Genomic DNA, 14,539 nt, shown 5'->3' on the forward strand with positions numbered 1-14,539 from the left:
GGTCAGAATGTTTGTCTTGATGATCTCCAGGTCAAGTTTGAAACTGGGTTATGTGAGGTTACAAACTAGGTCAGTAGGTCAGATCAATGGAAAAGCTTGTGAACACTCTAGAGACCAAATTTTTGACCCAATCTTTATGAAACGTTGTCAGAATGTTTGTCTTGATGATCTCTAGGTAAAGTTCGAAACTGGGTCATGTGGGATCAAAAACAAGGTCACCTGGTCAAATCATAGGAAAAGCTTGTGAACACTATAGAGGCCACATTTGTGACTCGGTCTTTATGAAACTGGGTGAGAATGTTTGTCTTCATCATTTCTAGGTCAAGTATGAATCTGGGTCATGTGGGATCAAAAACTAGGTCTCTAGGCTAGATCAAAGGAAATTCTTTTCAACACTCAGAGACCACAATTAAGTTTGAAACTCATGGGAATTAGTCAGAATGTTTGTTTTGATAATCTATAGGTCAAGTTCGAATCTGGGTCATATGGGGTCAAAAACTATGTCACCCGTCAAAATCAAAGGAAAAGCTGTGAACACTCTAGAGGCCAGAGTTGTAACCAAAGCTTTACGAAATTTAGTCAGAATGTTTGTCTTGATGATCTTTAGGTCAAGTTAAACTCTTGGTCATGCGGGGTCAAAAATTAGGTCATTAGGCCAGATCAACTCTGGTGAGCGATGTATAGGGCCATCATGGCCCTCTTGTTTTTTTCTGGGTCTTTAATCTTTAACCATCAGGGATCTTAAACACAACCCAAGTTGAAACGACTTTCAACTGCGATTCATTTTTTAAAGTTTAAATTTACGTACCTAGAAAACACGTCAAAAAGACCGTGTTTCGATTGACGTAAAATGGACAGACAATTGAATGAATGGGCGATCTGATTAACACAACTTGATGAATTCATATGACTTTGGTTAAAATCGACCCTAATGTATACACAAAATTGAGATTATCCTAGTGATCACAAAGAGCATGAACTATTGTTAATATTCGTTGATATGCAAATATTATCTAAATTTGTCCTGTTTTTAAGTAGTTGCAATTATATAATCAAATGTTGTTAAAATGTAGTAAAAGTACAAACATGTCTTAAGATAGCACAAATAAAACAGTTTTGTAGATATCGTTCTCTCTTTTCATCAGGTTATATTCTCCTTTCAACAGGCTATATACAGTCTCAGAATACATACATAATAGACTGTTTGCAAAATTGCAAACAAAATTAAGCGATGGAGCTTTAGGACAGCTCTCCAAATTGAACTGTATAACGTTAGGTATTCAAATTTGTAACTTCCGAGCTTTTATATAGTATAAGAGTATAAAAGCTGAACAGCAGAATAAAGATTTGGTAAAATATGTGTCCTTTAGCTGATATTAGAGACGGAGTTAAGTATATTCGAGAGTTAAATATGGACAAATGACGCTGTAGATTCTGTGTGTCAGAACGTTTTATACGAGCTTTCATTTACAGACGTAAAGCCGATTAACAAAGAGACTATTTAACTATGTACATGATGTATGGAGAACTCAGCTTCAAACCTTAGAATCATTTGAAATCCATTTGGAAAATGAAAATATATGTTATCATCGGTCAATGCATTGAATACTAGTATCGCCTACTTAATTATGTAAAAAGATATTTACAATTGCGATCGTCTGGAAATTCTACACAAAATAATGAACCAAAACATTCAATCTTGCCGACTGCTGCTTTTCCTACAATGAAATGCATTAAATAATTTATTACTTCAGCAATTGTGCATCTTTTCATATCAATATAATAAACAATTAAGTTACAATTAATCAGAATGTGGTTTCTATCAAATATCAGTATTCTGTCATGGGTACGGTTAGATGAAATCCTTTGTCATTTGAATTTCTGTCAAATATTAAACAACACTCAATAAATTGAAAAGCACCTAACCTCTAACGTATTTTACGCTTTTGCATGTTTTGAATTATACATGATGCACTGATGCATAATGTTAAAAAATATATTTCAAACTACGCCGTTTCTGCTATCTGTATATTTGCTTAACATGCAGTTTTCTGCAGTGACTCAACTGTAAAGACATTTTTTTAAGTCCAATAGTAGCGATCACAGTGGTATTCGTCGAAAGATTATTCCTATTCTGCACAATGCAAACTTCCGCTTAGTTTTAACGGGTATTTTTCAAGAGAAAACTCATTACAAAGGTAAGATTTTACATTCTCTTGGTAGATAAATATGTTTTCTGCATGGCTGAATAAAAAAATACTATTCGAAAATACTTTCTGTTTGTGAAATATGCGTTAGTTTCATCTCGGTATTTTCAACTTCCGGTATCGAGAAGCCATTTTGATCTATTACGTCATCTCCCAAAATCGCGTCTCACTAGGAGGCATCTCACAAAGGTCAAAGTGCAAGACTGGTAAAACTATCGTAAGGCTGTGTGTTTTTCCCAACTTGGTTTTCAGTCCATTTTATCGAGTATTTTCCCGTCGTATTTGCTTGAAATGATTTGCTTTGACATTTAAGACTAATTTACATCATGTTCCCTTCATATGTCGTCCAGTTTACAATAATTTTCATAAAATTTGGTCTTTTCTGAAGCCAGACGACATATTGATTTTCCGACGCAGTTGATCGCATACATGCGCATCACCCAATAGAAAAGTCACTGTGGCCTTTTTCCGATAACGGAAGTTTAAAAGCGAAACCGGAAGTTACGGACATGTTCCGAAGGAATTATCAGTAAACCATGCTGTAAAATGTTGTCAGACATAAAATAACTGTCAATGCTCATACTTCAGCACACAAGTAGGTAAACAATGATTGAATGAATGACACAAATATTAACTGTGTCAGTGGATTAGCGTATGATTAATTTTTATGAATGTAGTATCATATTATGATGGTGTTTGATATCACATGACTTTTTTATTTGGCAGTGGCTACGATTACGGTACCGTAATCCTAGCCTCCGGTTCTAGGATTACGGAAGTTCCGAATTCCTAGACAACCCTGTGACGATAGGCTAGGATTACGGAAGTATTTAAGAGGCATCAAATATATGTTAGGTTATGCATAATTGACGTTGTAAACTTACTTATTTCACTATTATTTCGTGCTATCTATCCGTTGTTTTTGGGTTAGAATAATCTTAATGGCGGCGCGAGGAAATATTATAGAATCATCTATGTTTCGTATATACCTGCATTTTTTTTTCATCAAATCAACACAAATGGTCTTTAATAAATACAATATAGTTATAAATAAAAAAAATCAAGTACAGAATATTTTTTTTAAACCTAACTTTGACACTCATATTTCTATTATATTTCCGCGCGCCGCCATTAATATAGCGTTTAAGATTATACTAACCCAAAATGGCGGATAGATAACACGAAAAAATAAGGCAGGCATGAGAAATCGCTATTGTAATTAAGTGAAATAAGAAGTTTTCAGCATCATTTATGCATAACCTAATATATATTTGATGCCTCTTAAATACTTCCGTAATCCTAGCCTATCCTCATAGGGTTGTCTAGGAATACGGAACTTCCGTAATCCTAGAACCGGAGGCTAGGATTACGGTACCGTAATCGTAGCCACTGCCTTTTTATTTCTACTTTCGGTTTGCAAATTATTATTTTTTTATATTCTACTTTTGGTTTGCAAATTTCTTGTTGACTGAGACACAAAGTAAACGAATTAAGAGATAAACTGTAGAATATAGTAGATCTGAGGGTGTTTCCTTAATTAAATTAGATCTATAATATTTTGTTCATTCAATTTTGCATGAAAATAAAAGAACCAGATCTACCAGATTTTTTAAGGTGTGAGCAGAAGTTAAATTTTATAAACCATTGCTTTGTAACACAATGAACATAAGCTCTGTAGAGTCTTTGGTCAACCATATTCTAAGAACAGTAAAAACCAGTTATACCTTAGTTACCCCCAACAATTACATTTAACCAATTTACAGCTTGGTTGAATGATGCAATCAAGATAAAGTGCCTTGCCCAAAGAGAGAAGCCAGGAATCGAACCTGGGGTATTCGCCTCCAAAGAAAAGCATCTTAGCCCTTTCGACCAATGCTTCCACATAAGGATATGTGCTATGAATTGTTAAATATGTGACTGCAACAATTTGCTATGATATCCTGGTTGTATTTTCCCAACAACTGAAATATTACTTTGCATATTATTTCTCAATAAATTGAGCCTGCTGAATTGTTAGTGATTTTTCACTTCTAATCACTTATGAATGAAATGCTAAAATATGTGTAAAGTTACTCTACATGTTGCCGGTATATTTGTCTGATATTAGATTGTACAATTTGGAGTAAACATAATAAAATAAAAAATTACAATGCAATTTAACATTTAGTCCGTGCAGTCTGATCATGGTCTGCACTGTTCGCCATTCAGTTCATATCTTATCTTTTTGGTAAGCATCCCTTTTAACATTTAATGGTACTGTCCAGATTGAAAGATGGACAAGTTAATTATAGAAATTTAACAGCTAGGGTAGGGTATACTAAGTAAGTTTGTTTAAACATTGGCATGTCCTCTGATGCACAGTTACGGAATTTTTCGGAATCGTTCAGATGTTTAACAGACAAAATAAGTACTATCACGAGCTTGGCGCAAAACTGTTGTATCTTGTTCTTTATTTATATACACTTACAATAGTTTTGCACCAAGCCCTCGTTATGGCATTTCAACTTAAATATGATTGTTCGATTACATAGAAATGCTATTCAAACAGATCTATTAAAACTTTGACTATTATTTTTGTATTAGGTTGAATCCTTGAACTTAGTTGTTCTGATGCTTTCACTACTACCTCCATGGATCATTTATTTAATCAACATATATTATATTTATTTCTCATATTATTTACAATTCTTGAAATTTATATTTATTTCAATTTTGCTTTTTATTTGACTGTCATTTATTTATCATTAATGTTTATTTTCTCTTCTTTTTTATTTCATTTCAGTTACCAATTTCAGTTATCAGTGGATTTGGTTGTGCCTTGATTTTTAAATTGAGCAGTAAGTAAGTATATTTATTTTGATATTTGGAATTTTCAGATCATGGCTTGTTTAACAAATGGAGACATTTGCAAAAAGGTTCTTGAAATTGGTGTGTGTAAGACTGTGCAGTATATAAAAAAAACATACCAGAGCAAAGTAACTGAAAGTACACTTAGGCAAAACATTGACAGGTTATTTAAGAAAAACAATAACCTTAAAAAATCAAGACACAGAGTGAAAGGAGAGCATAATCTGGAGCTTTTCTTGAAGAAACCCTACGAGTTTCCTGTTCAAAAATCTACATGTGAGCCTCAATCTGTGGAACAAAGGAATGGAAAGCTGACATCCAGGCTTGACCCATTTGACATCAACAGTGATAATCCAAAGCTGATAGCTATGTCTTATAAAGAAGTTGCAGACAAGTATGTTCTCGGTTGTGGAATATAAATAGAGTACCATACACTTTTGTGTATAATCTTTTACCTCGACTATCCAAAGAAAAGTATAGCTATTCTACTCACCCTGGCGTCTGTGTAGACGTCACACTTTGGACACTTGCTTTAAACTTTGGCTTGGTTAAACTTTTGCATGCAAGTACATAATGGCTATCATTTAAAGGAATATAGCTTTTAATTTTTTTTATGTTAATTACCAACCATAATGGGTCAAGTCACATAACTCTGACATGTATTTATCCAAATTATTCCCCCTTTTGGACTTAAAATATCCTGGTTAAAGTTTTACATGCAAGTTATTACACTCAAAACTGATGCAGATATCAAATTGAAACTTCACATTGTGTGTTTTGGTTCATTAAACTAGAGCCCTAACTCTGGCATGCATTTTTGCCAAATTATGCCCCCTTTTGGACTTGGGAAATCCTGATTAAATCTAAGTTTTTCATTCAACCCCGTTTCTTAAAGGCATACAGCTTTGGAACTTATTTTTAGCTCACCTGAGCCAAAGGCTCAAGGTGAGCTTTTGTGACCACTCGATGTCCGTCGTGCGTTGTGCATCGTGTGTTGTATATCAACAAATACTAAAAAAACTTCAGAACCAATAGACAGATTTACACAAAATTTCACAGGAATGATCCATGGGTGGCCCCCTTTCAAAATTGTCCGAAGAATTGAAATCTATGCAGAACACTGGTTGCCATGGCAAGCGAAATGAAAAACTTTTAAAAATGTTTTTGTCCAAAACCATAGGTTTTAGTGCTTTTCTATTTGGTATGGTTGATGTAGACTTACTTTGGGAAAATTTTCAATATCTTCATGTACAAAACCACAGGACCTAGGACTTTGATATTTGGCACATAACACTGTCTTGTGGTCCTCTACCAAGAATGTTAAAATTATCCCCCTAGGGTCAAATATGGACTGCCCTGAGGGTCACATGGTTTATATAGACTTATATAGGGAAAAACTTTGAAAATCTTCTTGTCTTAAACCACAGGTCCTAGGACTTTGATATTTTGTATGTGGCATTATCTAGTGGTCATCTACCTAGGTTATTCAGATTATGTCCCTGCGTTGAAAAGAGGCCTCATCCTGGGGCGTCCAAAGTTTTATATAGACTTATATAGAAATAAGTTTTAAAAATCCTCTTGCCTGAATCTGCAAGGCTAGGCTATTGATATTTGGTATGTTGCATTGCCTAATGGTCTAGTACTACAGTTGTTCAAATTATGCCCCTGGGGTGAAAAGAGGCCCTGCCCTGGGGGGTCCAAGTTTTACATAGACTTATTACCAGGTATATTGGAATGCAACAAGTATAGCACATGGGGACTGGGTGATTTCACATGACTTTTTACCAATATCCGATTGGCTTATCGCATTTATGGAACGCCGTTTTTGCAATATAGCTAGCACTCTATATGATATATAGAGAATGTTTGTGACCTGAATTCCTCATTTATTATTTCATATAATTTATTCAAACTTTCAACAATGTTCAATATTGATACCTTGTTGTGCATAATGTTAATTGCTCTTCAATTTCCTGGATTATGGTCCTGTGTTGTCAAGCAAGTCCAGGTGAAGGCATGAATCACATTTGTGAAAGCTCTAGTAAAGTATTTCAATAGTCAAGGAATGCGACCAGTTGAGCTAAAAGTTACGTTATATATGAAAGGGAAATATAGTTACTTTTGCTCAAAACGATAACTTTCAGAATTAGGAAATACATAGTTCATATAACTTCTGGCCGCAGGAAATCTTTCGACTTGTTATTATGTAGGAAATATCTTCTTGTCTATGTCTAGGTATTTGATATTTTGTAGGTATCATTGCCTAATTGAATTCTAACAAGATTGTTTGAATAATGCCCCTGGGGTAAAGAGGCCCCACCCCAGGGTGTTACTTGTTATATGAGTTATATAGGAAAAAAATACTTGGGACAATTGTTTACGATCATGAAACGAAGTGACATGCGCAAGAACCAGGTCTCTAGGTCAAAGGTCAAGGTCACACTTAGAGGTCAAATGATACAAAAATGAAATATTTGTCCGTAGCATTTCTTCTTCATGCAAGGAGGGATTTTGATATAACTTGGCACAATGCACAAGAACCAGGTCCCTAGGTCTAAGGCCAAAGGTCAGGTACAAGAATGACTTTATCTGGAACATATCTTCTTCATGCATGGAGGACCGTCATGAGACGGAGTGTCATGCGCAAGAAACAGGTCCCTAGGTCTAAGGTCAAGGTCACACTTAGAAGTCAAAGGTCAGATACAAGAATGACTTTGTTTGGAGCATTTCTTCATGCATGGAGCGTTTTGATGTAACTTGGCTCAATTGTACACCATCATGATACAGAGTGTCATGCGTAGGTCCCTTCTTTAAAATTACATCCCTTTGTTGTGACTATAAATAGCGTATATTGTAATTTTTTCATTACTAGTCCTAGGGAAATAATCGAGACCACTTTTATGTAGTACAACAGGCATGTTACATCCAATTTTGAGGTGTATTTTGACCTATCTCTACTTTGGAAGGTTTTTTGTGTGGACTTAGATATTTTTGGATTTTTTTTTTGTTGAGGGGGGGGGGGGGGGCTTTTTATGCCCCCGAAGGGAGGCATATAGTTTTTGAACCGTCTGTCTGTCGGTCTGTCAGTCTGTCGGTCTGTCCGCATTTTTCGTGTCCGGTCCATATCTTTGTCATCGATGGATGGATTTTCAAATAACTTGGCATGAATGTGTACCACAGTAAGACGATGTGTCGCGCGCAAGACCCAGGTCCGTAGCTCAAAGGTCAAGGTCACACTTAGACATTAAAGGTTATTGCATTGATGGGCGTGTCCGGTCCATATCTTTGTCATCGATGGATGGATTTTCAAATAACTTGGCATGAATGTGTACCACAGTAAGACGACGTATCATGCGCAAGACCCAGGTCCGTAGCTCAAAGGTCAAGGTCACACTTAGATGTTAAAGGTCTTTTTTCATGATAGTGCATTGATGGGCGTGTCCGGTCCATATCTTTGTCATTCATGCATGGATTTTAAAATAACTACGCATAAATGTGTGACACAGTAAGACGACGTGTCGCGCGCAAGACCCAGCTCCGTAGGTCAAAGGTCCTAAACTCGAACATCGGCCATAACTATTCATTTAAAGTGCCATCGGGGGCATGTGTCATCCTATGGAGACAGCTCTTGTTAAAGATTAACTTCTCTTAGTTGTTACTATAAATAACTTATATTGTAACTTCTTTATAATTTAGATAGAATTCTGCTTAATCAGGGTTTTACATAAATTTAGTGTATCTTTAATTTTAGATAATTTCTTACACAGTAGATTTCAGTGAAGTCCTCAGTATTTGATTTTAAGCTCGACTGTACAAAGTATATTGAGAGCTATCCTACTCAACCCCTTCCGTGTCCCAACCTTGCTCAATTTTTTTTTACATTATTCTCTTTTTTTCTCCTGATTTCTTACTTGATGGATTTGTTTCAAACTTAAAATAATTATTCCTCATAATCACCCACATCATAAGCAACAAGGGCCATAACTCTCACACCAATATTTCATGAATTACCCCCCCCCCCCCCCTTTTTACTTAGAATTTCAGGTTAAAGTCTTGAGGCACTTTCAGTCTATCTTAATTATTACTGCATGGATTTAATTAAACCTGAAAGTAATTGTTCGACATCTCCCACATTATATGACACAAGGTCCATAACTCTGGTACCAATATTTAATGAATTAGCCCCTCCCCCTTTAATTCAGACTTAAAATATTCTTCCATCTTATCACCAATATCATATGACACAAGGTCCATAACTTCGGCACCAAATTTTCATGAATTATTCCCCCCGTTTACTTAGAATTGAAGGTTAATTTTGATGCATTTTCACTATATCTTAGTAAATACTAAATGGGTTTGATTCAAACTTGAGTAGTTGTTCCACATCATCATCCACATCATATGACACAAGGTGTATAACTCTTGCACCAATATTTTAAGAATTATGCCCCCTTTTTGCTTAGAATTACACTTATTTATCCATCATTGGAGTCATTAAACACTCCAGTGACAGCTGCACCTTCCTCAGATGTGCCATGTTTCACTATCCAGCATCGAAACAGTCTAGCGCTCTGTCTCCTGTGACAGCCCTTGTTTTAACACTTGTAGCCTAATGGAAGAATTGAATGATGTAAGGGAGGAAAATGAAATGAAAAGGTCACAGTTAAATGACTCTATACAGGAAAAAAATGTACTGAACACAAGCCTTAAAAAAACTAGTGAAAATTTGAAATTTCAAAAAAATGAACTCAAAAGAACCTCTAGTCGTGAGAATTACTGGCGCGAGAAGTGCCGCAAAATTGAAGAAAATGAAAATGAATTGAAATATACTGAAGATGACATTGATAGATTGATTGGGGAAATTGCAGAACTAAAAACTCAAAGCAATGCAGATAAGGACATGATTAACTCTTTAAACGCACACATTGAATCTTTAAAACTTGAAAATGAAAGTCTTTCAACAGTTCAGCAAGGTATTTTTTATAACAATGTTACTAGATGTTATTCACCAGAAATGCATCTGTGTGTTTACAGTCTTTTAAACAGTCACGTCTCGACTGAAAATGTCAGCAAAGTCATTGAGAGTGTTCTTAAACTTGTAAATATAACACCTAATAAACTTCCTAGTCCTAGCACAATAAATAATTGGAATATTGAAAGGGGAATACTGGCCAAGAAACACTTATCAAGTGAATATGTGTCTGAACAAGAGAACATAACGTTACATACAGATGAAGCATCTAAATATGGCAACAAGTGGGGTGCTTTTGCATCTAGAGATAATGAAGGAAACTATCGGGTATTGGGTCTACGTGACATGGCTACAAAATCAAGTTTAGATACTTTAGATACATTTAAGGAAATATTAAGTGATTTAGACTTAGCCAGTGAGGGTGAAAGTAAGGGTGGAAAAAAAATCCTAAGTAATATAAAAAACACCATGAGTGATCGTGCTGCTACAGAGACTAAATTCAATGAGCTGTTAGAAGAATACAGGAAAGAAGTTCTTCCAAATGTTTTAGAGAATTATAATACACTAAATGAGGAATCTAGGGAGGCTATAGACAGAATTAACAACTTCTTTTGTGGCCTCCACTCAATAGTTAATATGGCTGAAACATGTCAGAAAACATTGAATGAAGTTGAAATTGCCCATTTTGATAACAAAGTACCTATAGAAAACAAGCATTTTGTTAAAGCTGGTCAATCTGGAACTGTACGATTAATTTTGAGCTCATGCAAGTGTTTTGCTAGAAGAGGAGATGAAAAAAATGGTTGCCATGGCAATTTTAAAACATATGTTAAACCATTTCTGCAAGAAAATAGCATGCAATGTTTACCGCTCCAACCTCTTAGAGGAAACCGTTTCAATATTCTTTTTACTAATGCAGGACATGTTTATTTCCTCAAAGACCAAATGAAAAGTTTTTTAGAGAAGACACCAAAAACGAATGCTCTTCTATCTTCTGTTTTATTTGATTTGAATGAGCCGTTCTTTTTAGCCGGCTGCAAAGCACTTGGACTTGTGTCAAAGATTATCACTACACCATTGTGGCATATAATTGAGTCGAAAAATGTAACTATTTCAGACATGAATAAGAGATACTTTACATTGAAAACATTTTTAGAAGATTCAAGGCTGAACCTTGATGACTTCATTAAAGGTAAACTAAAACTTTTTGAAGATGTAGATGTCAAAAAGGATAAAATCTATGAGTGCTTGGTTGAGGATAGCGATATTGATGGCTATGTCCAAACTATTCTGTTAGTAGTTCTACCAGCATTAACCAAACTTGTATTAAAACAGTTCAAAGATCATTTGCCTGGAGGAAACCATGAATTTATGAATGAAAATGAAACACTTAGTGTTGACAAACATAATAAATTTCCAGAGAGAATTTTCTCATATTTAGATCATATTTTAGCATCAAAGCCAAATATCAAAACTCTGGCTATTGAATCTCATATTACATTTTCATTAAATAAAACAGAGGCATGGTTGAATGAACAGGATGATATAAAGAACCTAATCACAGAAAGTAGGAAAGAGGTACAAAAAGAAAGAAAAAGATTTAAGGAAAGAGAAATGATCTTAGAAGACAAAAGATTTGAAAAACAGATGGAAGATTTTAGAAAGAAAGAGGAACTGGAAAGGAAAAGGATAGAGAAATTGGAGAAAGCAACATCAGACATGACATTATATGGGCTATGGCAGTCTGAAGATACAGTTAATAGAGAAATTGATAAAATTAAAAGTAAAAAAGATAAGGAGGAGGCCCTTAAAGTGCAATTAAGATTCCGGAAAGAGGTTTTTAAACAAATGACAGATTCAAATGCATATGCTTTTAGTAAGGTTGTAAATGGTAGAAGAGTACAACTTACAGTATCAGAACTGAAAGCAAATCTTTTGACATTAGTTAATAAAGCACATGACATCCCGTCCCTGGATAAAAACCACCTTTTAGTTGGGAAAAACATAATGCATAAGTTTTTAGTTGAGCAAAACCAAGCAGCAGAAGAGAAATGGTTTAAAGGATATGTTATTTCACAGGTAGAAAAATTATTAGAAGTAAATGGTTAAATGTTTTTTATTTAATTCTTCTATGTTCTCCTTAAACAAAAATTAAACCTTTGGTTTCTATACTTCGACTTTTTCAGGTGCCAGGCTTCTCTGAGTGGTTTAACGTCAAATACGATGAGGAAGAAGGGATATATACGTGCAAACTTGCTGAAGAATATATGGATGGAGATGTCGAAATAATACAAGAAAATGAGTAAGTAATTTTGCCTTAGCACATAACCTGTATCATTGTAAGTGTTTTAGCTCACCTGAGCACAAAGTACTCATTGTGAGCTGTTTCAATTTCACTGTTTCCAGTGTGTGTGCATGCGAATGTTAAAGCATCAGAATGTTAATCTTGATGATCATTAAGTCAGTAGGTTAGGTGAGCGTTACAGGGCCTTCATGGCCCTCTTGTTAATATTTGACTTTGACTATGTACTGTAATGTCAAATTATTCCTCTGGGTGGTAAAATGACCATGCCCCTATGTGTCACATGTACTTACTCTACTATAGATTATATAATTATGAGAAATATCTCACTGAACACTTAACACTTTTTTTACACTATAGAAGGGAGGCGTGGTCTAGTGTTTAAGATGTTGACCGCTTAATCTGGGGGTCATAGGTTTGAATTCCACTGGGGTCATGACCATGCATTCTCATATAAACTAAAGTGGTTTTCCAGTAAGCATACTCGAGAGTTGTTCAAATAAGCATGGAGCTTAAGTACAATCAAGCAGAAATGAATTAGTTTCAACTGTACGTCTTTTACCACTGTGAATTTTTCCTGCTTAATTTGATCTTTCTTGTCATATTTCAGGCAGTGATGTTTGATACCTGTTTAGATGACCACCAGCAACTGTTTAGATGACCACCAGCACTGACCTTCAAGAGCCATTGTCTATGCACTATGATTGAACTGTTCATCTGTTATTCTATCTTTGGTACATGTATATGAACTCATCAAAGTTGCAAACCAAATCAAGTAAAGTTTGGTCAAAATCACCAACACTTAAAGGACATGATCATCAACACTTAAAGGACATGTACATACTTTCTGGACTAACATGTCCAATGTATTTTTGTTGTGATATTATATGGATAATGTGTGTTTTTTAGCTCAACTGTACGAAGTATGAAGAGCTGTCCTACTCGAATCCACATCAGTGTCCTTTTGCATCCTCACTTTGGTTAAAGTTTTGATGCACTTTCACTTTATTGCTGTAATAACTTGATAGATTTCTTTCTGGCTCAAGGTCAAGGTCACAACTGAGGGTCAAAGGTTTGAGCCTTCCATTTTTTGTCTGCTCTTTATCTCGTAATCCCCTTGAAGGATTCATAAGAAAGTTGGCTCAAATGATCACCTCATCAAGACAATGTGCAGAACTCATGAATCTGCCATGCTGGCTCAAGGTCAAGATCAATACTTAGGGTCAAAGGTTTGAGCCTTCCATTTTGTGTCCACTCTGTATCTCCTTAACCCCATGGAGGATTTTCATCAAACTTTGGTCAAATGATCAACTCATCAAGAACTCATGAGTTAGCCATGTCACCTCAAGGTCAAGGTCACAGCACAAGGTCAAAGGTTTGAGCTCTGTATCTCCTAAACCCCTTGAAGGATTTTCATGAAACTTGGGTCAAATGATCACCTCATCAAGACATTGTTCAGAATTTATGAGTCAGTCATGTCAGTTCAAGTTCAAGGTCACAGCTAAAGGTCAAAGGTTTTCCCTTTCACTGTCCATAACAGTAGCGGGGAATTTAGCTGTCTTTCAGACTGCCTTATTTTATGAATTATGCCCCCTTCTTACTTAAATTTAAGCTTATTTTTTTTGGCATTTTCACTATATCTCTGTTATAACTGAGAGGATTTAATTCAAACTTCAAACAGTTATTCAATTCGATCTCTCACTTCATATTACAGGGTTCCCACGGTCAGGGAAAAGTCAGGGAAAAACATATTTTCAGGGAATTTTGTAATTGGTCAGGGAAATTTGGAAATTGAGCAAAAGTCAGGGAAAAGTCAGGGAAATTTGGAATTAGAGGTCGAGGGTTTAGGAATCAGTTTGTAAAAAAGTAAAAAGAATGTAATAAAAGGCTATGGCAGTTTCTTAAATTTTGGTGTAAACCTCGACTTTTACAAATATTTCAGTTAGCACAATAATATATTCTGTATTTCATATCCAAAAATTATAGTCTATCTATCATTAAGTCTGTTTAACAAAAGTAGTGTAGAATTTTAACAGAAAAATTAAGATTGTAGAACATAATTGTGTTAAGCAAGCTTATATCTCTTCTGTTTGCTTCGAACAGTGTCATGTTTTATAATTGCTATGAAATGTGTAGTCCTGCATAGTCAGTGTTGCCTGGTTAAGTTTTATGTTTAGGTCAGCTTTTCTCCTAAAGTTTAGGCTAAACTGT

General features: G+C 35.2%; 1 protein-coding gene across 10 annotated transcripts in view; it reads left to right on the forward strand.

The window, feature by feature from the left end:
- Positions 1–2,108: 2,108 nt before the first annotated feature.
- Positions 2,109–14,539, forward strand: part of LOC123527298 (uncharacterized) — a 17,284-nt gene continuing 4,853 nt past the window's right edge. Inside the window, exons 1-4 of one of the 10 annotated variants that reach the window (XR_008368279.1) lie at positions 2,109–2,198; positions 4,990–5,044; positions 12,213–12,328; positions 12,939–14,539. The exon at positions 12,939–14,539 is cut by the window's right edge and continues 4,853 nt beyond it. Coding sequence is in view for 1 of the 10 variants with exons in the window: in XM_053529416.1 (XP_053385391.1) it covers positions 9,667–11,218; positions 11,546–12,135 (2,142 nt within the window). In the remaining 9 variants the exon portion in view is untranslated. The other 9 variants (XR_008368276.1, XR_008368277.1, XR_008368278.1 and 6 more) reach the window with 9 other exon arrangements.

Source organism: Mercenaria mercenaria, chromosome 18 (assembly GCF_021730395.1).
Source record: "Mercenaria mercenaria strain notata chromosome 18, MADL_Memer_1, whole genome shotgun sequence".
Lineage (NCBI taxonomy): Eukaryota > Metazoa > Mollusca > Bivalvia > Venerida > Veneridae > Mercenaria > Mercenaria mercenaria.